Genomic DNA, 26930 nt, shown 5'->3' with positions numbered 1-26930 from the left:
AGTTTGTTAATCAAAAATTCGTTAAAGTTTTACGAAATATGAAATCGATCATAAGACAAATTCCAAATTTCAAATTTGATCTTCCACATGCCCATATTCATAGGAGGATTACGTGATTCAAAATTGGATGGCTCTATGTACCCTTGTTTTATCACAATGCTAGAAATATACGTACATTTATGCAGATTCTTCATTATTTAATTTCTTTAAATATAATACAGGGCGATAATATTTTGTGGTAACAATTTAAAAAGTGATTCACTATTTATAAAAAGTGATTCACCATTTATACTGAAACGCCACAAAATGTCGTTTTGAGAGTAATAGCCGTTCTGGGCTACCGCCTATTTGGGCTAAAAATAAAGAGGTAAAATATTTCCCATTCTTTTTTGTATTTAAAAATCATTATCACAATATGCATTTTCAGTTTTTAAAGCGTGAAAAACACGTCTGCGACGTTATCGTCATGCGACGATTTGCAAGTACTTTATTTTTTTATCTTGGTATTGTTTACGACCATGTTTTAAATCTGCGATGTATTTTAACCGCTATATTTTCGACGACGTTGTTTCATACCACGACATTTTAGAATTGCGATGTTTTTTCCTTGCTTTTTTTTCCTGTCTTTTGTACAGCAGTGTTTTAGTTCTGCGTTGTTTTCTCCGCGACGTTTTCGTCCGCGATATTCTTGGCGGATACAATTTCACATTGATAGTTTGTAAAAGCAGTTTTTCATCATTCTGAAAAAAATATAAACTTAATTGAAAAGACAAGATTAATTTTCTTTTATAATCGGGAATAGACTGTAATTAAGTTAACAATGAGACAAAAAAGGCAACCTCAGTTTGGTCAGTTTTGAATCAAAGGACGAAAGTCTGTCTTTTTCTGGAGTAATGTTTTGCTTTTGAAGAAGAGGTATATGGTATAAGGTATTTCTCCCTCCTTCTTAGCATGCCTTCGTGGTGTAGTGGTCAGCACACTCGGCGCGTATTCGGGAAGCCCGTGGTTCGAGTCCCGGAGATGGCATTGCTCATTTTTCAGTTTTCCTGCTTTGAAATAATCTAATGTCTCTACAATGGGACTGATCGCCCTCAAAATCACATTTTGTTCAAAACCTAAGGATGGTTTTTTTGCTCCATTTTAGATTCACATAGGCTTGTTTCTTTCCCAGTTTTTAATCTTTTTATTCAAAGGACTGGTATGGAAATCGTTAAATCTTCTGGAATACTTTCAACATCATTAATACAACATCACTTGAGTGTGTGTAGTGGGGGAGAAATCCACATTCTGTTACACTGAAAAAATCCTTATTCCTCTCTCTCCCCACTTACAAACTTTTTGCCGTGAGAAAAGTTCCAGAAAAGATAGAGGTCGAAGGTTGTCGCGGGAGAATACAGAAATTGATTGTTATTTTTGTCTTTTGTTTTTTCCTCATATGCTCAAACTTTGATTTCATTGTTTCAGGAGATTGTATAATTAGGATGAGCTTTTACCCCAAATTACGAGAAACATCTGTCATCTCTAGCACAGAACGAATTAAAAAGAAAAAGAAAATTTCTGCCTCTAGCCTGCTCGAGTTACGAGAAAGAAAAATTTTATCTCAAGGAAAGCATATTTTAGATTATATGATATTCTCGCTTATCAATATTCATAATTTTATTAATTTATTTCAAAGATAGAATAAGCTAGAATTTATATTAAAAGGGCATATTATGACTAATAAAGATACTTTTACATGTCTATGCATAAGATTTTTAAGATTCTAACTCTTACAGAAATGTGTTTTATCTTTCTCCTATTTTGTACTTCATAAGTTTAGGAAATTTATAGACGTCATTCTAAGTGCTGCTAAAAGCATGCAGACAAAGAAATGCTATGAAAATTTTCACAGTTTTAATATTTTAATTAAATACTTATAATTCAAACTAATTAAAATTTAATTAACGGAAGAGATATGCCTAAATATTTGAACGCATAGTTATAGAATTAAATTTTGGTTTATAATAAGTGCTGTTAGAATTAAATTATTTGCTTTATTACAAGTACTGTTAGAATTAAATTTGTTACTTTATTACAAGTACTGTAAGAATTAAATTATTTGCTTTATTACAAGTACTGTTAGAATTAAATTAATTGCTTTATTATAAGTGCGGTTAGAATTAAATTTGTTACTTTATTACAAGTACTGTAAGAATTAAATTATTTGCTTTATTACATGTACTGTTAGAATTAAATTATTTGCTTTATTACAAGTACTGTTAGAATTAAATTAATTGCCTTATTCTAAGTGCGGTTAGAATTAAATTAATTGCTTTATTATAAGTGCTGTTTTATCTGTATAAAAAAGTCTTATCTTCGTATCATTTTTATTACAAAGAAAAAAGGATTTCGTATTGTTTATTTAGTCACTATTTGACATATTATCTTGTTTCAGACATGAATAGACAAGGTTCATCATGTTGATGCACGATTACCTGATTAGAATACAATTTGAAAACGTACAGTGAGAAAACCACCTACAGTTTTAAGATAGAAGTCGCAGCTCATGTTAGATTTTAACAAAATTTGTCGCGAGAATAACGAAACTGTTTTTAAAATCTTTATGCCGTTAGTCTTCATAAGCATTCGCAGTTTGATTTTGTAATAAAAATTGAATAAGAAATACCTAAAATAATTTTCAGGAATATCAAGACTTAGAATAATTACAATAAGGAAATTCTATTCTCGGAAATCGCAGTTTAAATGTTACTGAAACTGTTTTCCTTGACAAAATTTAAAAGTTAACTAATAAGAGTAACTTCAAAATGAGCACAGTTTTATTTCCTTTATTAAAGGATTACTTTGTATCAGTATTTTATACAGAACTAAAAGAATAATTTGATTATCTCATCTAAAAATCCTCAAAGAGAATGAATGTCTTTCCTACTTTCCTACAATTGTGAAAAGCTTTGTAACATTAAACTATCTTCTTTTCGTTCTTTCTTTCGAAGGTTAAAAAAAAAAAAAAAAAAAAAAAAAAAAAAAAAAAAAAAACCTTTAAATTCATTCTTCTCGTGCCATGCATGCCTCGGCATTTTATGCATTGTGTCCCCAAATGTTTGTTCTAACGCAGCTTTTATTTTCTAACCGGGGAAGATATAGTCTTCTTTGTTACCATAAACAGTTACTAGACCTACTTGAAAGTTTGTTTAGCGACTTCTCGCTAAGACTACGAGATGAATACAAGAGAAAGTGTAAAAGACCCTTTCATTAAACTCAGTTATTTACAGATGGCAAAGATCTTAAGAGTTTATCACATCTAGCGACGGTCACTGCTAGACGGGACTTTTCTGAGAAAAATTTTGGTAGCACTAGTTTAAACGGGAGTATTCATGGAAAAAACAGGTCCGCTGGAAGCGAAGGCCCGCCTAATTACGGAAACGATGTACCGGTTACGCGAGATTTTTTGAAACCTCGCCGAAAATGTTTCGGCTGCAGCTCTGTTCCGGGTAGAGTTCAACCAATCAGACGAAAGTTCTGCTTCTGAAGGATCACGTGATTCCAATCTGAGTGATAATCGATTACTGTTTGTCTTTCAAGTCTTTGTAGTAAGTGAAAGTGGTAACCTAACTACGTGGGTTTCCTGGAAATATGCGGGTTCTGAGAATTGTCCCTTTCGACGTCCAGCCCCTCGTAGCGGAAACATAATGTGTGGTGACGTCATGTGCTTACAATTTCACATCCACTTGTGGTGAGGAACTTAAAGATAATGGTAATAAACTTAAATTTAAAGGTAAGCTAGTAGTTCAAGACTACACAAATTAATTTAAACCAGCAGGCTGATTCAGAAACCTACACCATCGTGATAGTAACATCGGCGTCAAGAAAGCAAAGCCGAGATTCAGAATTCAAACAGCTAATAGAAATAACAGCGCGTACACTTAATAGCGAAAACACGCTCTGACTAACCTTTTCGCTAGTTCAGTTTAAATATACTCTCGTTCACCCTAACTCATTTACATCCGGGCAAGGAAACGTGAGAGAAATAAGGAGTGACAGAATAGGCTAACAAATTAAAATAACTATTAGTAAAAATAGTATAAACCTCATAACCGTTCATAGGTATATACTTCCAATAACAAAAAATGTTTTAATTACGTTAATATTCATGTTTTGGTCTTTTTTATTGAAAAAAAAAAATATTTGGAAAAACTACGAAACCCTCATGTGGTGTTTCGATCCCAACACTTCAAGAAATTTTGCATTCATTATAAAATGCAAAATGCAAAATGCTTGACTCCAGAGTGATAAAATTTCAGCGCGATATTTTAATTTTAAAATCCGAGATATTTGACATAATTGTCAACTTGTCTTTAAGAAGAGGTTAATAAATAAATTAGAATAATTAAAATTTTGACTTTTTTCCGTTTAAATGCATTCATGAATATTTCTTTGTTATTTACTAGAGCGTAACTTTATTTAATTTAAAATGTTTACAGCTGTTTTGCCGAAAACATTTTCACTGAAGTAATTTATAAGTTTACAGATGGTTAGATCGCGTTATAATATTATTATGAAAATTCTAAGGTATTTTTTTTTCCCTGTTCACAATGTGTTTTCATGGTGTAACTGGATAGTACTTAAGACTGGCATTCAGGAAGTACGATGTTCGATTCTCGGCGAGCGCATTGCAGATTTCTTCAGTTCGAACAGGCATGAAATAGCCTTTGCTATAACACATACTTTCCACTATTGTTGGAGCACAATTTCTGCACATGTCAAATATTTATTGTCTTGCAAACTGTAATTCTTACTTCCTAATTTCTCTGCCACAGCTGTGCAATATGCGAAATGTTATAAATCGTGATTCCCTATATAAGGTTTAGTATTATTTTTAATTAGCCTGTTATTTTATATTTTGGATCTTTAGGGTCACTTCTTCCTTCCATTTTCTAGCTACAATGCAAATTAGTTTGATTGTTTAAGCTGAGGATTTAAGATTCTTAGACAGAGCGTGTTTCTGCCTGTGTGCGCTCACGTTACTTTTCTCCCAGCAATTCAAGCTATTAAGCTTGAATTGCTTTTGCATTAGTTGCTGCCGATATCTAAATATCTACACCGGTTACGTTCGAGAGCCAACATTGCGTTAACTTGCATTGTGTGGTCTCTGATTACTAGCTTATTTAATTTTGAACTACATTTGACTTTTACTTTAAGTTACCTCGCCATAAGTGTTGGCTGAGTGTTGGAGCATCAGATGTGCATTCTGCTCTATTTTAGTTATAATTAAGAATTCCTTATACTTTTCTCAAGTCTCAGTTGTTAGTTAACGATAAGTCGCTGTCAGTCTACCTAAAATTTGGATCCAGTTTACAATTACTAAAAAACCAAAGTTTATCACTGTACCATGGTTAGGAAAGGCAACTATAGATCTTATATAGTGTTTTCTTATGCAGGGCGAGAAAGAATTTCGCAATTTCATCTCCGAAAATCTGAACGACGCTCACTGTGTCCAAGAACAATCAAGTCTCGTCATCAAATATCATGAAACATTCCTTTCGTCCAATAAGCATTCCGAAGGCCCATGTGGTTTTAATGTTTTAATACATCCATTCATTTCATTTGCCCCGAATCTTTTCTCCTGGTCTGTTTCGTATTTTAAATCAACTGTCAACAACATTCATCAGCTATGGATATAGGCCAGTTTGATGAAATGATTCCTTGTAGATCACAGAATTTAAATCTCGAAGCTAACACCTCAGTTTCAGTGAGTTTAAATTTCAGTTACAAATATTCAGTAGAATTTCTGTTAATCGGCAGCAATGAGAACTCACTAATCCCGGATAAGAGATAATTCCGGATAACTTGTAAGGTATCTCTTCCGCTTTCCTAGCGTGCCTTCGGGATGTAATGGTTCTGCAACTAGGCCGGTATTCCAGAGGTCCATGGTTCGATTCCCGGCGAAGACGGTTGCTAATTTTTCATCTCTCCGGCCTCCAAAAAGTACCTAATGTCTCTGCAGTTGCGCCCGAATTAAAAGGGGTGTGGATGGTGATTCTCCACACCCAGGATTTGGCGATTGGGTCCTCTAAAAACCCAGTCGGGGCGTATGTAAGGTATTTCTCCAACTTTCCTAGCGTGCTTTCGTGGTGTAGTGGTTCTGCACACTGGGCCGTTATTCCAGAGGTCCGTGTGGGTGTGGGGGTGTGGATGGTGATAAAAGGGGTGTGGATAGTGATTCTCCACACCCAGGATTTGGCGATTGGGTCCTCTAAAAACCCAGTCGGGGAGTATGTAAGGTATTTCTCCAACTTTCCGATTTGGCGATTGGGTCCTCAAAAAACCCAGTCGGGGAGTATGTAAGGTATTTCTCCAACTTTCCTAGCGTGCCTTCGTGGTGTAGTGGTTCTGCACACTGGGCCGTTATTCCAGAGGTCCGAGGTTCGATTCCCGGTGAAGGCGGTTGCTAATTTTTCCTCTCTCCGGCCTCCAAAATATACTTAATGTCCCTCAAAGTGAATATATATTTCTAAAATTTACTCGTTCATGCTTTGTGATATCGTCTGTAGAAATAGTAACATGAAACGCCCATTGGTTCCATTTTTCGATCTGTTTGCCATTTTTAAATAAATAGTACTCCAAATTCCACGAATTATTTAAAATTAAAACGCATACAAATAATTTTATATCTCAGAAAAATAAAATAAAGCAACATTTTAAAATTACCATATATATTATCACATGTAGGTTACGAATTTCTTAGTGTGATGATATATATAAGATCGAATGTCTGCCTGTTTACGGAACATTCTCCGGAGCTTGAAAAATTTGCAGTCTAAAAATTGAAGTTTTATAAAATCATATATTGACATATGTGTCATCATTTCTCTGCAAATCGTATAAAAAACTGCAGTTCTTCATCAGCTTCCTTTACGTTCTACGTTGCGTCTTTATCTTCTTCATTATAATCTTTCTCCTTTCGCAGGATGGGCCCACCAGCGGCCGAGCGGTAAAGTCGCTGAACACTGGTAGTTCGGTCCGAGGTTCGAATCCCGCGAACGGGCTGATGGGTGATTTCGTGGTTTTCCCCATGTGTAACGTGTATACGAGCCAGTTTCTCTTAGAAAGACCTCCACGAAGGCATCCCTCCCCTTAGGCAGATAGCTCTCGAGGCTTTGCATAATTAAATAACCTAACCTAACCTAACCTTTTCGCAGGATGTGTTCGATTATTTCGTTGTCATCTTGAAAGCGTGTAACGAGAATAGAATTGTCTACATCCATCCACACCTGTATGGCCTCTTCATTAACACTAATCTTCTTTTATTAGTCCAAAGCGGCTTTGTGGCTCAGGGATTATTGTTTTCGTTTTGCGTTTTTGCGTCGAATCACTCTGAATGTCCGTTTCACTTTCCAAACTGTTGCCACCAAATGTTATCGCTTGTATTATATTTGAAGAAATAAAATAATGAATAATCTGCATAAGTGTACGTTAGAGCCAGCCAGTTTTGAATAACGTATTCCTCCTGCGAATATGGGCATCTGAAAGCCCAAATTTGAAATTTGTTTTATGATCAATTTCATATTTTGTAAAATTTTAACGAATTTTTTATTAACAAACTCAAGGATTTCTAAGCGAGAAATGGCAACTTTGCACAGAAAAAACATTTTTATCTCCAGCGCATGAGACTGTGTATCGGAAATTCTAAAGATATGCTCAATTTAAAATTACTTTGAGATATTGCTCTTGAACTGAATTTTATGGTTTAAGCGCGGAGAACACGATATTTAATAAATAAAGGTAACACACAAAATTTTTAAAAAACAACACTTTGGGTGTAATTTAAAATCTGAAATATTTCAGATTTTCTTTTATTAGTTTTTTAGACTTAAATTTAACCGACAAAACTGATTTCATTATGATATTGCGGTTACGAGGGATTTTACTGTATTAAGTGACAAAATAACGTAATATTTTATATTAGAAATTATACGTGTGAGCTTTTTTATAATTTATTAAAGTCACAAAAACAAACCTTTCCAGCCTCAAACGCCTTTCTGCTTTAATGATTGTCAAGGTATATAGGACTATGGTGACTGAAGCAGCAAATTTTATAGCAGGTCCTCTACTACTATACATTCGAACAGAACAAGAAGCAGTGTATCAGCAAATTACGCAGTTCCTCACCACAGCAACTTTTGGCGACGAGAATCTTTACACTTGACCTCTACGAGCGTCTAGCATCACAAATCCGCATTCATTTTGCAATAAAGAATCATGGAGTAAATGTACACCTGCGACCAACACATATATATGAAGGTGATATTCTGCCAACTATACACAAGGACATATCTCTGGAGCTGGTCTTCTACCAACTACACACACGAACGAAGCATCAACGAAGGAGTCGGATTGCCTTTGCCCATCTGAACTACGGCAATGGATCACATATCAGCGGAAAGGACATCTCAAGTCTCACAATAGTTCTTTACAAGCAGAAGCAATAGCAGCAACCAAAGTACTCAAATATATCGCTGTAGAAAACATACATTATCCGCGCATTTACACCAACAGCATGTTCATGCTGTACACCATCTTCAACATACGTCACCTATTATTATAACCGAAATCCAACATGACCTCGCAGACTGCAACGACATCATATCCTTCTTCATTGGACTGTTATGTAGAGAAATTATCTGATAGCGTTGTAAAAACTAGGTGAATGATTTTATGATTTATGGAAATTTAAATTTTATTTTGATTCTGAATTATTTAATTTAAGGCTTTAATTTTGGGGAGAAACAGATGCTTCGGGAAATATTATTTAGTATAAATGAATATTATTTATTTTCTTTTATTTGCAAATCTTGTACAAACTTTTATTCATTGTGAAAGAAGCAGGGAAAGGGAGGCAATTTTCGCCAAGTCATGATTTCGCGCGCTTTAGAATGTTCGAGAAAGAATTTTCATTGTTAGTTGACCTTAAGAGAGGAAAGTACGTGACGGAAAGGTCAAAGGTTGCTACTTGTCTTTCAATGTAAGTCATTCAGGTTGGCGATTGAGGGTCCGGTTGTTGGCTAAGTAAAGAAGGGCGCGCATGCGCGATCACCCTTATTTCCGCATTCTGGAGTTGAAAACGAAGATTTTGCCATAATTAAGGGGGCGATAAGTGAAGCCATAGTGGTAGCCCGTTTTGTGAAGGAGACGAAGGAAATTCGAGTTGGATACACACTTTCTCTGGACTCACTTACTCTTGGACTCGCTGACTTTCGGGTTCGCTGGACTTGTGGACGTTGCTCTTGAAAACTGGCTTGAAGAAAATTGGAGTTGGATTCTCTCCCTTACTGACTGGTGGGTGGAACTTACTTGGGACATTACCCGGGAAGCTTGCTCTTGGGATGAGTAAGAACAGGCGAGCAGTAATTTCCTAGCAACAACGTTTCTGACCGGCGAAATTTGAACGAGTTACCTGCGTGTTGACATAGGACTTTCAGGACCAAGCGGATAGCCGTCCTGGGCAGCAGTGCTCCTGTTTCTGTTCTACAGTAGTGAAGTGGAGTCTACATTTTTAGAACCAGTGTCAAGATGAGCCCGGCCGACATCAACGCGGGATAAGATAAGAGTCCTCCGCTTCAAGATGTCCCTTCAAGATAAGTTTTATTTTTTTTTTGGTGTGTTTGAACTTTAGGCAAGCTTTTCAAAAACGTCCTTAGCAGTAAAAAAAAAAAAAAAAACAACGTCAAATCTAAAATCTAACTCTCAGGCCTTAAATTGTTTCCCTTTCCTTTCTTTTAAATCACCAGACAAACCTTAAGTTTTTTTATGAATTTAAATGAACAGACTCTCAGATGAGGTTAAGATTTTTCTTATTGTGTTGTAATTGAATAAACTGATATTTAATCTGGAACCTCTTACAGTATGTTTTCTTTATATATTTAATATGAACTTTTCCTTTATATCTTGTATATGTTTTATGTTTTCGATCCTCTCACGGCGCGGTCCCGGAATGCATTTTTTTCACAACGCAAAAATGCTGTACACGTTTCACTATACGATTACTACCTTTAACGGCAAGTAGTTTCATATTTAACATTTAACAATATAGGAATTTCAGATATAACATGGTACCTAGAAGTAAAACTATTTAACCATGGTCTCTCACGAAACTTTCTTCATAACAGGACAAACGCGCATATAGGCAACAATGGCAATGAAATCGCCATCAAATTTGAGAAGGGAGTCTACTAATCACAACAACGCAGACATTCAAGGTACTGAATGAATTAGCCTGGTCATATCTAAAGCACTAATTCAAGTGCAAAGCATAGTAAGAAGAATGGAACACCATACAACAAGGAAGACGCATACATTATCATATACATAAAGTAAATGCATATCAGAAGATCTCCATTTCATAATTAACAAGCTTTATCAGTAGATATGAACTTTTTCCAACATATTTCTACAGAACTGAGATCTCAAACACTGACCGTTGCGTATGTGGCGAGTAAAGTTCCACGAAGCACTACTAAACAAACTGCCAAATAATAAAAAGGCTGCATATAAAGCTTCCAAACAACAATCCGCAAGCATACAACAGATATTTAATTAAGGAACATAATTTAATACAGAAAATCTTTTAAGGTAATGAATGTGCTTTCCCAGCGTAGATAAGGGAAGCTGTCTTGCGGTGCGTAATAAATAAATTCAGGGAACAACAATTTACTACGGCATTTATTTTATAACGTAACAGTACTTCTTAAACGGCTAATATTTTAGGGAAGATTTTATATACATTGTATCATAGAATCTCTGTAGCGCAGAAGGCATCTGAACTGATGTTTCATATTTTGAATATGGAATTTTCTATATTTGTCCAACATTAATTTAGCACTTTACGCATAATTAAGAATCAAATTTGTTAATTCACATATACAGCTATGTATTAATTATATATGTAACGTACATAACTTATCGTGTTTTGTTGTGTGAATTCTATTGTATTTTATTGCCTATTTACATTACTGAATCCGGTGTATGTTGCTATATTCTTTTGTATATTTCATAACCTACAACGCTATGGTGCTACTGGAAATTCAACTTCAGATGGACCATCTACTGCGAACGTATGCTTCCCTAACCAGTGCTCTCCCACTCGATAGTGGCGGAGGTGGGGTAAAACAGAGTAACTTATAATAACCGCTCATAGACTTCCTGTAAAAATCAGTTGAAAATTCTATATTTTAGGTGTTTTTGCTCCTTAAAAAATAAAGGAAAAAAAGTCATGGAACCTTGATATGTGTTTCTTTGTTCTCATATCAGGAAGGGTTGCAATGATAAGAAGATAGGTTTTGAATTTTGTACAGACACTCTTTGTTTCATTTTGGGTTTTATGTTTACTTTATCTTTCATTTTTCAAGATAACAACATATCTGTTTGGTATCTTTGCCATTGAAGTCATAGTAGTGAAATTCTTGTTCATTCATTCGCCTTTAAATTATATATATATATATATTCTTTCTAAATCGTTTCAATGATAATAAAAGCAGAAGAAAGATACACTAGTTAAGTAACACGACGTATAAATAAAAAGGTGAGACTGAGGACTAGAGCTATTGTAAAGTATGGCAAATTTAACGATATATCCGCAAGTTTCCAATGTCATGTCCCAAAATTCGATATTTAAATTATTTAAACGATTATATTGCTAATTTCGCACATGAGAGTTATTATTTATAGATCTATTGGGATGCTGTACGTTTCGTTCAAGTAGTAGAAATTTTCTGTTAACTCAAAGCCATACAATACTATGCCCATAATCCATAAAACCGCTAATCGCTATGATCTATAAAATAAGTTGATTCTTGATAGACGTGGGAATTGGAAGCCCCAAAATTCTGTGCTACTGCAGATACGAGTAAAATCCATGATTCCTCAAAACCTTAACAATTAATAAGTTCATTGTCTGCTGCACTCTGAAAAAGTATAGATAAAAAAATTCTGTGAGTGAAATTCATTTGAAAGGAGAAATATATCTATAGTAAGGCATTTTATTCATCCGTACGTAAGTTCAGCCTACCTGTTTCGGAGATGAATTTTTCTATCTTTCAACAGCTACATTAATATTCTGCTATAGGTTACAAAATATTGTAGATGCTATACATATTACTAACAATAGATTTTAAAAAGAAAACGTTTCAAACAATCGAAACATTTGGGAATTCTACAATGCAGATCAAGAAAATAAATTTTTGTGTAATAGCATCACGAGATTTCTTGGAGGGAGTTCTCTCTATTTCTTGGGAAGGAGAATTTATGGAGGTAGTATAGACTGCAATTACTAAGGGCTCGTGTTCCAAATCATTCTCTGAACTCAAAGAAAGCAAAGTAATAGTCTATAGTAGTAGTAAACGTACCTTGTGTCTTAAAACGGGAGTTCTCGAAAGTCCTGATGAGGTGTGTCCTCTACTTAATAAATCCTTTGTTAATTTCTTGGAAGCTATGCCAAGTACTTAGGTACAAATCATTTGTGAACTGTGGTGTTATTTAATATCCTTTGTGTTACGCAAAGTATGTGTGCAATACCCTCGCCGAGTGTTTTGCCGTTACACCCCGAAGGCATGCAGAAAGGAGGGAGAAAACACCTTATAGACTTTAAAAATGTGTTTCTCTCTTAACCTAGTTTAATTAAATTGTTTATCGCTTGTTGCTTTTGGCAACAACATGCATTCAGTAATATCTTACCTCTCAATGCTACCACTTGTACTATAGGAACTACAAGCAAGAAAAGGGGTCTATTAATCCTTTTAGGCATTTAAAGTTTTATTAATAATAGGCAGTTTTCTTCTTTTATGAAAAAACAGAGATTTCTCATCAGCTAGATCTTCTCTTGAAAGGAAAAACTTGCCCCACATACTTCATATTATGTCACGATATATATCATCCTTTCTTGGATGCCTTATTACAGGGGTGGCCAAAGTGCGGCTCGCGAGCCTGATATGGCTCTCGCAGGCAATTTGTGCGGCTCGTGCATATAAAATATATGTATGAAATATGGTAAACTAAAACTATTGAGTGTCCAAAAAGAAGTAATTAATTAGTTTAGACTCTTTCTACAAAGTTATGAGGGATTTCTTTCTATTTAAAACCTCCTCCAGTACTTCTGTAATGATGTAAATATGAACATGTGGCTTTTAGAAAATCTAGATGCGGCTCTCAAACATTCCTGAATTCAAACGTGCGGCTCTTACTGACCTGAAAGTTTATCCAACCCTACCTTATTATGTACTGACGGTTTTGAACATTTGCAAACAATGATTTCATTTGAAGTTCCTGTACTTGATAATCTTCTTGCATTTTTGATAGTCCAGTAGAGTCAGTTTCACTTGAAGACTTCGTATAACAGCATTTACTTCAGAAGCAATAAGATTTATGTGTGATCACTTGCTTTTGTGATTTTGATGCCGATATTATAAATTCCAAGCAGTGGGCGCTGGTGATGAAAACTATATTTCATCACTCTATTTCACTGACTATGTTTTTTTTTTCGATATATATTTTTTAACGACTCATTTTATTGAAGTTTATTGTATAAAACTCATAAACAACGCATAAAGACACAGAAACAGAACTGCGTGAGCTGGCAGATGATTTACACATACCACCAAACTTTAAACTGAATGCATGACGTTGCTAAACAGCAATACAGAATTTTGTATAGCCAGAGCGTTGGTATACAATATTAAAATAATTTTTAAAAGAGCAAAAGTTATGTTAGTTTTGAAATTTATTACGAATACAATGCATATAATGTAGTAATACTCTCTACTGCTTCTATACAAATAAAGTACCTAGCGACGTCTATGAATGTAACTAAGAACACACGTGAACATTAGCTAGATGCGTGAAGTTTTCAATTAAAGAGATAATCGCCAGTAACATATAATCTAAGTTTATGTTGACAAATAGCAACACCATGCAGTTGAATAAATATTCACGATACTTGAGCTCGCTCATACTAATCGATAATAGTATAATTATTTCAGTAGTACAAATATGTACTACAGGTAAATTTTTGGTTTATCTTCATTTTTCACTCACTGTCAATGATATTATGTTAAGTCTACAAATGTTTGTACGCCAGATTGTTGGCGAATTTTTTCTTAAGGCGAGAATGGTTTGGTTTGGTTTATTTGATAGTGGCAATAGAGCACATAATGGCTATATGCTATATGCCCAAGGGAAGTCACAGACGCTTTATTACACACTGGGACAGGACAACTGCCAGGTCATATAAGACTATACTCACTAAGCTATCCTCACTTTAATCAACAAAACAGCATATATTCTGAAGTGCAAAGCTGCAACGCATTCCGTACGCAGTGTGTACATTTAGTTCAATATAGTGTGATCACGCGAATTACAATGAACGGTGAACCGCGAACTTATGCGAACTCATTGTAGTATTTGTATTCGTGTAAACTCCCGAAGGGTGCTCCCATGGAGCTCAAAGGAGTCGCTGATTCTAGCCAGAGAAGGATGTGAGACGTATACCTGCTTATCTCTGTTAGTTATCAGGTGACCTCATCCTCCGTCACTTGTCACCTGCCTAAGGGAATGGATGCCTTCGTGGAAGTCTTTTCAAGGAGGCCTGTCTGGTATCCACATTATACACGAGGAAAATTACAAAAATGCCCATGCATTGCCGAGATTCGAAGCACCTGTGTCGAACTACAAGTGTTCAGCGACTTGAGCGCTCCGTCATATGTGGGCCTAAGGCGTAAATAAGAATCTATATCATATTTACGTATTTGTTTTATGGTAATAAATTTGAATAATATCTACATACATTTTGTGTACTATCAATGATAAACTTGACACCGTGAAGTTCTTAAAAATATTATGGACTGCATAGTTTTCCTGCTTGCTTATTAGTTGTTAAAAAAATTAATCTGGTTCTCAAAAATTTTTTCCAGTATATGCATTGAAAAAAATCCGTTTGTACATTCGCATCCGTGTAATTCAGGCGTCAAAATACAATACAAATATTCATATCATATAAACAGGGCCGGCAATAGGATTTTGCTGCTAAGTGTAATGCCTCTCCTAAATTCTGACGCCTGGTCCCATTTTTCTAGAAGACATCATTTATGGATACATACTGCTTAGGTCTCTCTATAGTAGTTCAATTGTAGAGACATTAGGTTATTTTGATGCTGAAGACATGAGAAATAAGTAATGCCCTCGCCAGAATTCGAACCACGAACCTCTCGAATACGTGCCGAGTGTGCTAACCACTACACAAAGAAGGCATGCTAAGAAGGCGGGAGAAATACCTCACACAATTAAGTTAATATTCTTTTACTAGACATGTGGTGAATCTAAAATGAACGAGGTCTGTTCAAAAAGTTCATAATTGTTTAGTAAATTTCCAAAAATTTATATTTTCAAATGCATACTTTTAGAAGACGTCTTTCATGTTGTAGAATCTAATAAATCGGTTATATAATTTCTGCTACTTCATCTAAACTCATTCACTAGATGTAAATTTGAGAATACGGTATTTAAGTTTTGCATCTGTGCAATTATCGCAGAGGTGGAGCAAGTATTTTCCTGCGCTGTTCTTTAGGATAGTCAATTTCTGGAATCAGATATATCTCTCATGTGTCTTTCCGGTGTCCGCCGATAACATCGCGGCAAAAACATCGCGGACGAAAACGTCGCGGAGAAAACAAGGCAAGGCGAAAACGTCGTGTTACAAAACATCGTGGGAGAAAACATCGCAAAGAGAAAACATCGCAGTTCTAAAACATCGTGGTACAAAACATCGTCGTCGAAAATAAAGCGGTTCAAAAACTTCGCAGTTTAAAAACATCGCCGTCGAAAATATCGTGGTAAAAAATAAAGTATCTACAAATCATCGCATGACGATAACATCGCAGACATGCTTTTTTCAGGCTTTAATAACTGTAAATGGATATTCCCATAATGATTTGTGAGCGCAAGATGTAAAGAAGGATAATTTTTACTTTCATATTTTTTATTAAATATTAAATTTTTGCTGAAAAAATAAGAAAGAAACTTAAGCATAGAAAATTAATGCAACTTATAGCACTTAATAGAATTTTAAACCGACATAGTTAACTAACAAAGACCATTAATAAATCATTTTTTATAAAGTTTTTACTGGTAATTTTTCATAAAAAGTATAATCTATTAAGTTGCATTTAATTTTCTATGCTTAAGTTTCCTTCTTATTTTTTTCAGCAAAAATTTATTAGTTAATAAAAAAATGAAAAAAAGTAAAAATTATCCTTCCTTACATCACTTGCGCTCACAAATCATTATGGGAATATCCATTTACAGTTATTAAAGCCTGAAAAAAGCATGTCTGCGATGTTATCGTCATGCGATGATTTGTAGATACTTTATTTTTTACCGCGATATTTTCGACGGCGATGTTTTTAAACTGCGAAGTTTTTGAACCGCTTTACTTTCGACGACGATGTTTTGTACCACGATGTTTTAGAACTGCGATGTTTTCGCTTTGCGATGTTTTCTCCCACGATGTTTTGTAGCACGACGTTTTCGCCTTGCGTTGTTTTCTCCGCGACGTTTTCGTCCGCGATATTTTTGCCGCGATGTTTTCGGCTGTAACCGTCTTTCCAGCTAGCATATGTCAGCAACATCTTGCTCTCACTTTAGTTTTTAGGGGATGCATTGCTTGAGACATTGATTGTTTCTAGTTAGTTCGTGTAGACGTGAGTAAATTTTTAATTTTATTTTACAGTATTCCCCATTAGTTAGAAAACATTTAGGATATAGTTTTGAGCACATCGAATTCTCAGTTGAATTGATAACTAAATTCTACAGAGCAAAAGGAAAGGAGAGGTATAAGCTTGGGTTATAAATTCCTATTCGTAGATGATAAATTTCAAAATTTTTATCTGACGAAAATTAAATTAATAAACAACCCCTAAAGTATCTTTTCTTCATTCCTTGTCTCGAGTGAAAATGGCTTAGGTTACAAAATTCTAATAATTTTTCAGAGCTAATTTTATCCATAGAAATATATACCCCCAAAGGGCATTTTGCCCTTCTGGGCTAAATGCAATGTTTGTTGGGTGCTGTAAGTTGGAGCGCCCAACAAAAGTAATAACTATTGTTAAATATGTTTATCTATAATAAGGTTGAAAAGATAAACAACCAAAATAGGTTGCTGTAGCAACAATCAGAATAACATGACTGACCTGTAGTGCCCATTGAGGGGTGAATAATTTTTATAATTATTTCATATATTATATATATTTATAAAACAGGTATATATATAATTATTATATATAATTTATAAAACAGGTGGAATAATTTTTATAATTATTTCGCCTGCTTCACCCCTCAATAATTTTATAATTATTTATATTAATAATAAATAAATCATTTTATTATCTGTGTATGAGCTATACACAAATTCAAGTTCATCAAAAACAACCACTTCCTTCATGGTGCTTCGATTTTTTTGCAAAAGAGTGTAGATTTGAAAAGTACGTACAATCGCCTGGTGACGTTCTAATTCAGTTTCTGGCGCTTGAATTTAAAACTTCCGAAGTCAAATTTAAAGGAATATGATTTAGCCCCTAGAACATGGGTTGCATTCTGGGGAAAATTTTCTCGCATCCATGTTCATGATAACATACGAGACAAAGATAAATTCCAATATTTACTTTCTTCATTGAAACAGAAAAGCAAGAGATATCGTGGAAAGTTATCCACCTTATAAAAATAATTATATTAAAGCTGTTGAGTATCTTAAATCGAGAATTGATTTGTGATCCTCTAACAAGTTTATGTATGATATCTTTGAGCGTTAATGAGTAACAGGTGTAGTGTGAAGTTGTTAGAACTTTATGATAAACTAGAATCATATTTAAGAGGTTTACAAACACTTGGAGTAACTACGCAAAACTAAGCTAAACTAAGCTGCTATGCTATATGCTGTAGTAGAATCGTGTTTACCTGCTGATGTTCTGAAAGCTTGGGAGAAGCATAGACTCAACAGTGAAATTAATGTTGGAGAATCTGTGTTTTTAACCAAAGAAAAATTACTAGAAGTTTTAATGTCATTTTTGCAACATGGAGTTGAGGGTGAAGAGCATAGAATTTTAGCAGAACATGCTTTTGGAAATACAGTGAAAAGTAAGAAAGATGGTAACCCGCTGGTTTCAAATTGCGAGCCAATAGCATCTGCTTTAATAAACTGCTTACCCCCAATCAGAAACTTAGTTGCATCTTTTATGAGCGTAATCTCTCTAGCCAAGATTGTAATAAAGCTGCAACTTTAAGTAAAGAAAGAGAGAAAATCAATGGTTCTGAGGAAAAAAATATTTAGTTTGTTTGAAACCTAAACATTTGGCAAAAACATTTGGCGAAGTAATGTAAGGTGCATTGTATGTTATAGACGTCATTATCCAGTACTTTGTCCCGATTTGAAAACAAAATCAACTGAATTTCCAAGCAAAGAAAATAAGTCAGAGGTAAAATATTCTGCTACATTATTTACTTTAGGGCCATCTTTACATGAAATCTACTTAAAATTTTAATACTACGCTTACATCACAAGAATAAATATCTGAATATTAGAGCACTTACTGATGATGGGTCTCACAGATCATATATAGAAAAGAGTTTAGTTAAGGATCTCAAGTTAAATCCTGTAGAAAAAGAAACTGTATGCCAAGGATTATTTGGTGGTATCACAACACCACTGAAAGAAGATGGGAGGATTTAATGTTTTCATAGAAAGTGCTGAGGGAAGATATTCAACAGAACTTTCATTTTTAGATCAATTTAAGATTTGCTTAAGTTTACCTAGGATTATAGATAAAAATTTAATACCACAACTATCATCAAAGGGAATTCTGCTATCCGACGTTGGGAACGACTTACCTCCAATTAGACTACTTATTGGTGCAAATACTATAGGAAGCCTTCTAATTGGAAGAACTGAAGTGTTGAAAAATGGATTATCCGTTGTCGAAACAAAATTGGGTTGGACTATCCTAGGGTTTGGTCGAAAACGAGACTTTTTTAACACAGTATCTTTATACTTACAAAATCTTCAGTTGGAAAAACAGTGGGACTTGGAATCATTGGATATAACTGATCAAATTCAAAAGAGAACTAGAAAGGCTTTAGACCACGAAACACTTCTTCACTTTAAAGAGACTGTTAAGATCAGTAAGGAACAGCGATATGAAATCTCTTTACCGTGGTTAGTGGGACATCTTCCTCTGTACAATAACTATGATAAAGCTGTATCAAGCCTCATGCAAATAACTAAACGTTTGCTTAAAAAAAAAAATTACTTTGAAGAGTATGATGTCATTTTTTTTTTCATTGAAGGAGTGAGGGTATAGTAGAAGAAGTTGAACCAGCTGGAAGGCACTTAAACATTATATTACTTGCAGCATAGATTAGAGATTAAGTTGTCCAGCGCAACCACGAAAATTCGTCCAGTGTTTGATGCTTCATCAAAGACGTCTGGTGGTGCATCATTAAATGATTGCTTAAATACTGGACTAAGTCTAATTAAAAAAATTCCTCCACTTCTTAACAAATTCAGTATAGATGCTTTAGGAGGCACAGCAGATATTAAACAAGCGTTTCTGCAAATTAATGTTCATCCAGAAGACAGAAATGTATTAAGATTTCTCTGGTGGGCAGATAAATAAGATTTCTCTGGTGGGCAGATAAATAAGATTTCTCTGGTGGGCAGATAAAGAAAAATCATCAATCAAAGAAAATCGTGTTGTCTTTGGAATGACTTCAAACCCATTTCTGTTAAATTCATAGACCATCATTTGTAGTGTCAGCAGTTTCAAACCCCAGAACTGCAATCCAACAGGGAAAACACTTAAGGAAGTATTCTACATCTACAACCTAATCACAAGTGTAAAAAATAAAGATGAATATGGTTGTTTCGATTTACGTGGCTGGACATGCACAGGAGATGAAGATGAAGAGGATCATTCTGTTATTGGTTTAAAGTGGAATACAAAGACTGACGAACTTAAATGCGCTTTTCCCATGGCAATGGAACATTGAGAAGCTATTGGTACTAAAAGAAAGTTACTGTCAGTAGTTAATAGCATTTACGATCCAGTTAGTTTTACATCTGCTATGCTCTTTCTTAAGTTGCTCCTGCAAGAAACTTGAGAAAGGAAAATAAGTTGAGATGGCCTCCTTCCTAAAGAAGATGCAACTTTACACTTGTTTTTAGATGCATCATTTAATGCTTATGATTGCTGTGCATATCTGCAGTGCAAAGAAAATTCAGAAGTATTTGTCGGTTTAGTTGCTGCTAAATGAAAAGTTGCAGCAATAAATCGTCCAACTAGTTCCCCGATTGGAATTGTTAGGAGGTTTGCTTGCTGCTCGTTTAGCCCAAACTATAAAGCTGCACTAAACTTTCCCCTTAAAACCTTCTTTTGGACAGATTCTATGGTGGTACTAGCTTGGATTTTGAATAAAGAATCCTGGAACACTTTTGTTGGAAACAGAGTCAAAGAAATCAGAGAACAGCAGATATGGAAAGTTAGAGATATATTCCAAAAGAGCTTAACCCTGCCGACCTTCCATTTCGATTATGTACTTGGAATTAACTGTCATAAAATACACAATTCAAATTTTAAAAACTCCATGCATGTACAATATTAGATTGTATACCACAATAAATATCCTTTTACCTCTTTCTGAAAGTATCTAAATTTGAGAGTTCTTAAGAACTATGAAAAATTAACAAAAAGACACAACACAGATTTAAAATATTTGGTAATGTTTATTAATTTTTTTGTCAGTCAACTTGTTTATTAAAAATAAGTAAAGGACGGCTTTGTGATCAGTTATGCACAATACACTACCAATCACATTACACACACACACACACACTTTCTCTGTCTCATATTTTTTTACATACATATACATCTAAATTAGGTACATTTAAAAATGCTGCAGTGCAATTACATAAAAGATGTTTAACTAGATAACTGATGTCAAAGCATACGAAATTTTGTGTTCCTACTAGTATTTTTCACAATGCTGTTTTAAGTTTGCAGAACAATCACAGGCAAAACTAACTAATTCAGATGCAAACTAAGACAATTAATAAACACTACTGTTTTTTTACTGAATATAACTGTACAAAAATTGGTGAAGATTTTATACACTGTATCACTAAAGTCCAATGTAATAATATCTGTCAAGATGCCAGATTTCAAACAAGGTTCATATGAATTAATTTCATTTGTTTCATAAAACATAACATGTGACAATACTGATTTTATTATCATATTAAAATGGTGATATGTGAATAAGTTGTGCAAAAGTGTTCAGAAAATACAGAAGTACAATGGTTTTTATCTACACTTAATAATTACATTTTACTGATACCTTTCTTCTAAAATTGTCTGGAATAGTCAGATTTGTACTAGTTAACATATAAATAAATCTAAGAGAAAGCAAAAATAAATATTCATAAATAAGTAAAATCAAATAATGAGTATCACTGGAAAATATTTCCAGGAATAGTCCTTGAGACGTAAGTGTCTGTCATATATGTAAGTTCTGAAATCGGTAGGCAAAAGTTTCAATCTCTTTGGGAGAATGTGTATACAGGAACTTCACAATATATTTCTTTACTTAAGTCATAATCACTCATCACATTAGGAGATCCTAATACTTTGAATATTACACTCTTCTTTTTATCTTTTAAATTGCTCCTGTTGTTGCCAAGAGAATAAAACATTATATAGGAAATATAGTGAAAAAAATTCTGATGAGCACATTTTCAATATGCGGAACAATTCTATAGTATATATATTAGTGCTCTCCCCAAAATATTATCATCATCGAGAGGGGCTTGCTTCTAAAATGGTCACGTATCCATAGCAACTTTATTATCTTGTCCTCTAGCTGGAACTGCAGGAACTTCAGGGCACCCTTTCACATATCCATTAGAATTAACCGGACCAAATTCTGGGTCATAGGGACCGGAATACCGCCTGGATAGAAGAACAGCAATGGCAGTTGCAACACCTAAGCAACACACGCCAATTCCTAAAATAGCCACATATACAGAGTCCATGTATTTTGGGGATGACTTGGCAATGGGTGGAGCTTCTGTTACATCAGTTGTAGTACTAATACCTGAAGAGAAACGATAGAATAATTCAGTTGTCTGAAGACTTTATTACTAATGTTTATTTCGTCTCTGGAAGTCTGGCGTTAATTATTTCCTGACTTCCAGAAAATTATACTAGGTGCCATAAAAACTTATCACAATTCTATTTTGAAATAATTTTAATTAAAATAGTAAAAATATACATTTTTATCAACTGTTTATTCATTTTTTCCCTACGTGCGTGTGAATATAATATAAAAAAGATCACTTCTAATTTTAGTAACAAATTTAATACATTCATATTTCTTGTAGTGAATTTGTTAATGTTTGTGTTAATGTTTTCATTCATATTTCTTGTGCTGAATTTGTTAATTAGTTTTGTATTGAATTTGTTTGAACTTCTTGTGCTGAATTTGTTATTATTCCCATATAACTTGCTCTCAATTAAAGAATGTTGTCTTTCTGCGGCACAGTGGTAGTCGATTTATATGCAAAGACTTTCCTTCCCCCGCTCCCTTCTTCCAAAGAAATTCTGGAGGAATTAGAGCAGAAGTACAAAACGGCCAATCTGTATGTACCGCTGCTTTTAGAAATAATTCACGAAGAGAGCATTTATTTCAAAATTTAATATCATATGGAGTGATATAGTGCTTTTTTATTGATTTTGCATTTTCTCTACGGCTTAATACCACACGAAACCACTCTACATTTATGGTTAGATTTACAATGTTATCTTCCAAAAATGAAAGCTGTAGTTTAATCTTTCAGTCGATCAGCTATCAACATCAAAATTCCATCCCTATTATTGCTATAGAATAGCTGGTTTTCTTTACAATAACCCTAGCGATCAACGATTATTGGTTGTTTTACATCATGTGACAAAAAACGGGCTATATTTTCAACGAATTTAGCAACCTTTTTTTTACTGTACATGGATAACGACATCATTGACGAATATAATGCGTGGATTTCCTGATCTGCAATAACGACTATTTTGCTCATTGCAAATTCACTCAAGCCAAAATGAAATTCTGGTAGTATATTTTTATCAAAAAAATATACAGACCTTCCCCTTGCCAAAGCAATCATCGTATAAGATTTGGCGATGTTTGAAATTTGCACATTACAGGTTAGGCTATTAAGTTTATTAATTTTAACGACGAAGCACGACGGCAGCTTTAACAACAGGCTGTTAAAGCACCAAATGCTCCTAGATCAATTTGGATAGACCACACTGGTCAAATATCAAACGAAAACGAACAATAATTTTTTTTATTACACAATAAAAAAATGGCGCACAACAAAATGACAGCTTTTCTTTTCTGACACCTAGCATGTACTATACTTATATAGAATACTTGTATAGAATTTTTAAAAAATTAAGTATACCTGTTAAGCTACTTGGAATAGTTGATGTGGGCACAGTTGGAGAGATTCTTGCATTGCACATGGGCTTATCACAGCAATGAAGTACAGGCCATCCCTTATGGTCAGGTACTGCAGGACGTCTATTTTCGCAAAGGAGAGGAGTCCTGCTGGCAATGCACCCTCTCACGAGAGGATCCGAACCGTCTCTTCGGTCCAGATACTGACTGAAGCACAGGCCAGTAGTGTTACATGTTCGAGTTCCTTCTTCGCGGCAATGTGTCGTCGTACAAGAACACGAAATCATTCGACCTTAAAAAGAAGAAGAGGTATCTTAAAACTCTAAGAGATAATATAAATATTCTTATTTTCACACGCTATTTTAGCAGTTTTAGCGAGATACGTTATTCATATGATGAATGCCCCTTATGATTCTGAATGCACTGCTACATTATGAAAGCATGGTAGTAAAAAAAAAAACAGCTATATTGCTATATGAAGAAAATTCTTCAGCATCGTAGCTGAAATGTACTACAAGGTAGAGCTTTATTTTAATTTTTTAGTAAGCTCTCCTTTACTTCCTTATTTCGCATCTACAATTCTCTGCCAGAATGAGTTTTCAGGATCGCGTTTTCTGTAAATGAGGAGGAACCAGTATTTAAGTGGAAGTCTCGGCCACTTCAGTAGAAGAGCTTAGAAGTTCTTCGTAGAGCGTGTTCTGACTTTTGGCCACGTCACTGGTTTAAGCCTAATCTTATTACGTTCGGCCGTATTGTTATGTGCCTGTTAGTATTTGCCAGTGATATTCAACAAGGCCCAACTCCGTTACTTATTTCTGTGCAGTTTTGGCTGATTTTACTTTAGTTAGCATTAGATAAGTTTCTTATTTTCTACCTTAAGTTAAAGTCCAAGTGGAGACTAACCTTTCTTGGACTTGTCTTTTACACGTAATAATTCGCTGCACAGTTCATAAGTATTCCAGCTGCCAAGGACAACTTAGCTAGAACATCATAACTACTTGAGAAATGGGTTTGGATGATTGTAAGTATGCTATGTTGCATAATATTCTTACAATATAACAGTTGATTGTGAGCCAACGTATGTTCCAGTGTAAAAAATATAGATTTTGAGGCTATGAGTGTTTTAAACACGTGACACTTGTTGCTTACTGCAGGACTGTACTAATTGTATAATTAATATACAATTAGTATATTTTGTCTATACTAACTGTATAAACAAAAATTATACAATTTTTACATTTTTACGCAGGCTTTCTACGAGGAAAAGTCAAATAAGTAATTTATTCTCAATCTTATTACAAATCTTTGACGACGGGAAAAATGATCATCTGAAGGTCATCTATTCTCTGAAGACCGATTGTAGTCTAACACTTAAAAATTTCTAAACATTTAATTAAAAAATTAGAAATTTTTAGAAAGTAAAATAAATAACATTATACGCATTTTTAAATTGGTTTTGTATCAATTTCGTAACATGCAACGTCAAAAACATCTTTGATTAATTACAACAAAGCTGGAAATGTTTTTAAAAATTATCAGTTGGATATATAAATGAAATATGTTTTACTTACATCAATTAGGTAACTTGCGGAAGAAAAATATTATAAGGCTTTAAAGTAATGAGAAATGCGTTTATTACTTAGTTTAGTTGATAAAAGACTGATTAAATTTGAAGTATAAATTAGAAACCTTTCCATTTGTCAAATGACAACATATTAAGAATAACGCAATCAGACTTCATCATCCAACCCAAAGAGGAAATAACGACGACGTTCTTAAAGAACTATTTATTTCATGTTCGGAGGGAGCAATATAGAACAGCTTTGGAGAAGATGCAAATACTCAGAGGATGCGGATGTTTTAGGAACGTTTTAGTTTTCCTTCCGCAAGCAAAGCGGGCGCCAGAGCTGAAAGAAAAGCCGAAGGGGTTAGAAGCAGATGATCTCTTCGCGAAAGAAAGCATTTTCTCCAACATCTCGGGATGTCTCTCCGACTCGGCGCCTGCCTGTCGCAGATCATTCAGCCGTACATCATTCGAAACACGCATCCCTTCTCTCCATAAATAAAACGTGAGCCGCGAAATTGTCGATGAACTGTAGGAAACTCGTTTTCGAGATTTGTTTTTGCAGAACCGCATTTCACAAAGCGAGATACGAAAAACAAAAGACATCATTAATCTAAGAACTGAGAAGGGGGTGGAGGAAGATGAGAAGAAGTAACGATTCGACAGCCGAAAGAATATTCTCGAAGACGCAGAGATCACCAGAGTTTGAAGGAAACGGATCTAGCAAAAAAAAAAATAGACATAATAATGAACCGTAATTCATTGGATTAAAAAAAAAAAAAAACAACACATTTTTATGTATGCGAAAAGAGAACAAATTAATATTTCTATTCTAAAATAAAAGCAAAAATGAAACAATAATGGATCGTAATTCATTAGAAGACAATCAGCTTTAACGAATATATATATATAAACAGCATACATGAACATGTCTTTTTAATAAATAAATAAGAATGGATCATAATTCCATGGAAAAGAATGCCGATTTTTATCTACTAAGCGAAGTAAAAACCATTGCGCTCGGGGGGGGGATGTATGTATTTTAGTCATATTGTTTCAGAAAGCCAATTAGTTAAAACTACTATTCACCATAACAGGCGAAGAAATGAAGCTATTTTCCGGTTAGTTACATTAGTTTCATAATCTCTTAATTCTCAGCTGCTAAGCTGTAACCGTCAATTCTATTCAAAAAACTTCAGTAGTCATCATACGGTATGAGGAAATACTACTGAACTGAATACTACCTTACTGAATATTTGACAGTTTTTTAATTATTTTAATAATTTATAATTTATATAATTTTAATTATTAATAATTTATAGTTTATATAATTTTAATTATTAATAATTTATAATTTATATAATTTTAATTATTAATAATTTATAATTTATATAATTTTAATTATTAATAATTTATAAAATTTTAATTATTAATAATTTATAATTTATATAATTTTAATTATTAATATTTTTAACTATTTTAATAATACTTTCAATTCCTTTATTACTTTTTTAATTCTTTTAATAATTAAGCCCTTTATTTTTCTGGTCTACTTGTAGATGGTGCTTATCAGCCTGTATAAACCTGCCAGTAATTCGCAAGTCCAAATGAAGAGAGCTGTCTTCATAGCAAAGAGCAACGACAATACAATGTAAGCAGTAAAGTTAGCCATGCGGTTAAAGCAGTCTGTTTTGATTGCACAACTAACTAAGCTAAGGGGGCAGTGCATGTGCTGTTCATTTCAGATTTGATTTAAAAAGAGCTGTCTTTTTGTGGGACAACTGTTGCAAACAACACCTGTACTCGTTTGAAAATAGATGCATGG

General features: G+C 34.1%; 1 protein-coding gene and 1 non-coding gene across 4 annotated transcripts in view; one reads left to right on the top strand and one right to left on the bottom strand.

The window, feature by feature from the left end:
• The first annotated feature begins 6367 nt into the window (after nucleotides 1–6367).
• Nucleotides 6368–6441, top strand: TRNAN-GUU (transfer RNA asparagine (anticodon GUU)). The gene has a single exon. It is a non-coding gene; the product is annotated as a tRNA-Asn (tRNA).
• Nucleotides 6442–20795: 14354 nt separating this feature from the next.
• LOC118183051 (uncharacterized) overlaps nucleotides 20796–26930 on the bottom strand; it is a 106871-nt gene continuing 100736 nt past the window's right edge. For 2 of the 3 annotated variants that reach the window (XM_035352477.2, XM_035352469.2), the window contains exons 2-3: nucleotides 23546–23833; nucleotides 20796–22182 (exon numbers count right to left, since the gene is read on the bottom strand). In XM_035352477.2, the coding sequence (XP_035208368.2) occupies nucleotides 21911–22182; nucleotides 23546–23828 (555 nt within the window). In that variant the 5' untranslated portion in view covers nucleotides 23829–23833 and the 3' untranslated portion in view covers nucleotides 20796–21910. Of the gene's footprint in view, nucleotides 22183–23545; nucleotides 23834–25112; nucleotides 25476–26930 lie in introns of those variants that run through there. The other variant, XM_035352486.2, reaches the window with a different exon arrangement.

Source organism: Stegodyphus dumicola, chromosome 10 (genome assembly GCF_044657685.1).
Source record: "Stegodyphus dumicola isolate Sdum_Otavi_A_Nest chromosome 10, ASM4465768v1".
NCBI lineage: Eukaryota > Metazoa > Arthropoda > Arachnida > Araneae > Eresidae > Stegodyphus > Stegodyphus dumicola.
The sequence above is the reverse complement of the archived record's forward strand: the minus strand, read 5'-3'. Positions and strand labels throughout refer to the sequence as shown.